The following is a 2,500-nucleotide window of genomic DNA, read 5'->3' as shown; positions in this document are numbered from 1 at the left end:
CATTATAGTTTCATATATATGTATATATATATATATATATATATATATACATATATATATATATATATATTACATATGTCTATATATATACATATATATATGTGTATACACACACACACACACACACACACACGCGCGCGCGCATATATGTATATATATATATATATATATATATATATATATATATATATAATGGTGTTGTGTGTATGTGTGTGTGTGAGCGTTTGTGTATGTATACACATCTATGTGGTCGGAGACAGTGGTGTAGTCATCATACATATATGTATATAAAATTGTGTGTGTGCCTGCAGATGAGATTGAATGTACAAGTTCTGGGCGTTCGTTTATTATGAAACATTGTTTGCCTGACTACCACTCCCTGTTTTGCTTGCGAGCTATTAGTCCTACATCACCGCCTGCGACTGTCCCAGCTCATGTAGGCACTTGCACGGGCGAGCCTGCACAAGAGTCCCCCTTTATGCCTGCACACGCCCATGACCACGCTCAGCTTGACCTCGAGGATCGTCGGCCATAATGTAGACGTCGTCCTCGTCCACGTCGTCGTCGTCGTCGTCGTCGCCGTCTGCAGATAATGAGTAATGGCGAGTTGCGCCATTAGCGACGAGTAAGCGGCTTTCTTGTGCGCGCATCGCGCAGGCCAAGCCCATCTCGGGCTTATCTTTTCTCTCTCTATTCTCTCTCTTTTTTTCTCTCTCTCCTTCTTTCTAGTCTCTCTCTATTCTCTTTCTCTCTCTATCCTCTTCCCCTCTCTATTATCTCTCTCGCTCTATTCTCCCTCGCTCTATTCTCTCTCTCTCTATTATCTCTCTCTCTCTTTCTATTCTCCCGATTTCTGTTCTCTCACTCTCAATTATTTCTCCTTGTCGTCCTTCCCTCCGCCCTTCCTTTCTCTCTCTCTCTCTCTCTCTCTCTCTCTCTCTCTCTCTCTCTCTCTCTCTCTCTCTCTCTCTCTCTCTCTCTCTCTCTCTCTCTCTCTCTCTCTCTCTCTCTCTCTCTCTCTCTCTCTCTCTCTCTCTCTCTCTCTCTCTCTCTCTCTTTCTTTCTTTGTCTCTCTTTGCTTTTTTCATGAAACTCGATGTGCACACCTTATCTCCTCGTACGGGGATCCCACGGGCGAGGCTCCGAATCTTTGTGTGTGTGTGTGTGTGTGTGTGTGTGTGTGTGTGTGTGTGTGTGTGTGTGAGAGAGAGAGAGAGAGAGAGAGAGAGAGTGGGTGGGTGTGGGTGTGGGTAGATGTGTGGGTGGGTGCGTGCGTGCGTGCGTGCGTGTGTGCGTGGTGGGAGAGGGAGTTACGCCCTCAAACGCCTCCGCTCAAATCTCCGTTCCCTCCGATAAACAAGTTTATATTCTGGGAGAAGCTCAAATATTTACGTTACCGTGGTTTCTTGTTTTAGGTCATAAAAATGTCGACAACTGTACACATACACACATTTACACTAGTCATGAATAAAGACTCATGTTGGTATATGCAGACTGAAGAAGGTTTCATATTGTTCTTTGTTTAACTAACTTTTCTCATTGTAGGGTTACCATAAACATAAATAAAATCGGTTGACGACAGCCTGAACAAAGGGTGGGGAGCCATAGGAAAGAAAAGTGTTTATGCAAGGTACTTGACCTTTCCTGTGTTATAATTTATGCAAAAGACTGTACATATATGAGTGGATACATACATACACACACACATACAAACGCAAGTTCACACGCAAACAAAAACACACATAAACACACACACACATAAACACACACAAAGACATACACACACACACACACACACACACACACACACACACACACACACACACACACACACACACACACACACACACACACACACACACACACACACACACACACACACACACACACACACACACACACACACACACACACACACACACACACACACACACACACACACACACACCTCTCATGGCGCTGTGGTTAGAGCTCTGGCCTGCCACTACGGAGGTCCGGGTTCGACCCTCGCCCGGGGCTGAAATAATATCAGTATCGCAGCGCTGAGGGGTGTTACTCCAACTCTCGTGGGCGGGGAGTTGGGGGTGTGTGTGTGTGCAAGGTCATAGCATTACCCATAGATCGGACCTACGAGCTCTGAGCTCTCTTCCAGGAGGGAAATAGCTGTCGATCACGAGTCCAACACGTGATCCAAAGACCAAGTGAATACACACACACACACACACACACACACACACACACACACACACACACACACACACACACACACACACACACACACACACACACACACACACACACACACACACACACACACACACACACACACACACACACACACACACACACACACACACACACACACACACACGGTGGTACAGTTGGTAGACCGCTGAAATGGGAAGCAGAAGTGCTCCTAGTACCCAGTTCGAATCCTGCCCAGGGCCGAAATTATTTCGGTATCGCTGTACCTCGGGTCGTACTCTGACTCTCGTGGGCG

The 2,500-nt window shown here is 46.0% G+C and overlaps 1 protein-coding gene across 1 annotated transcript in view; it reads right to left on the bottom strand.

Moving 5' to 3' along the window:
- The window catches only part of LOC143018776 (uncharacterized), a 7,943-nt gene extending 7,275 nt beyond the window's left edge, over positions 1 to 668 (bottom strand). Inside the window, exon 1 of the mRNA XM_076174356.1 lies at positions 483 to 668. Coding sequence (XP_076030471.1) covers positions 483 to 668 — 186 coding nt within the window. The remainder of the gene's footprint in view (positions 1 to 482) is intronic.
- Positions 669 to 2,500: the final 1,832 nt, after the last annotated feature.

The sequence above is a fragment of the Oratosquilla oratoria genome, chromosome 35, assembly GCF_046742065.1.
Source record: "Oratosquilla oratoria isolate Oo_2021 chromosome 35, ASM4674206v1, whole genome shotgun sequence".
NCBI lineage: Eukaryota > Metazoa > Arthropoda > Malacostraca > Stomatopoda > Squillidae > Oratosquilla > Oratosquilla oratoria.
The sequence above is the reverse complement of the archived record's forward strand: the minus strand, read 5'-3'. Positions and strand labels throughout refer to the sequence as shown.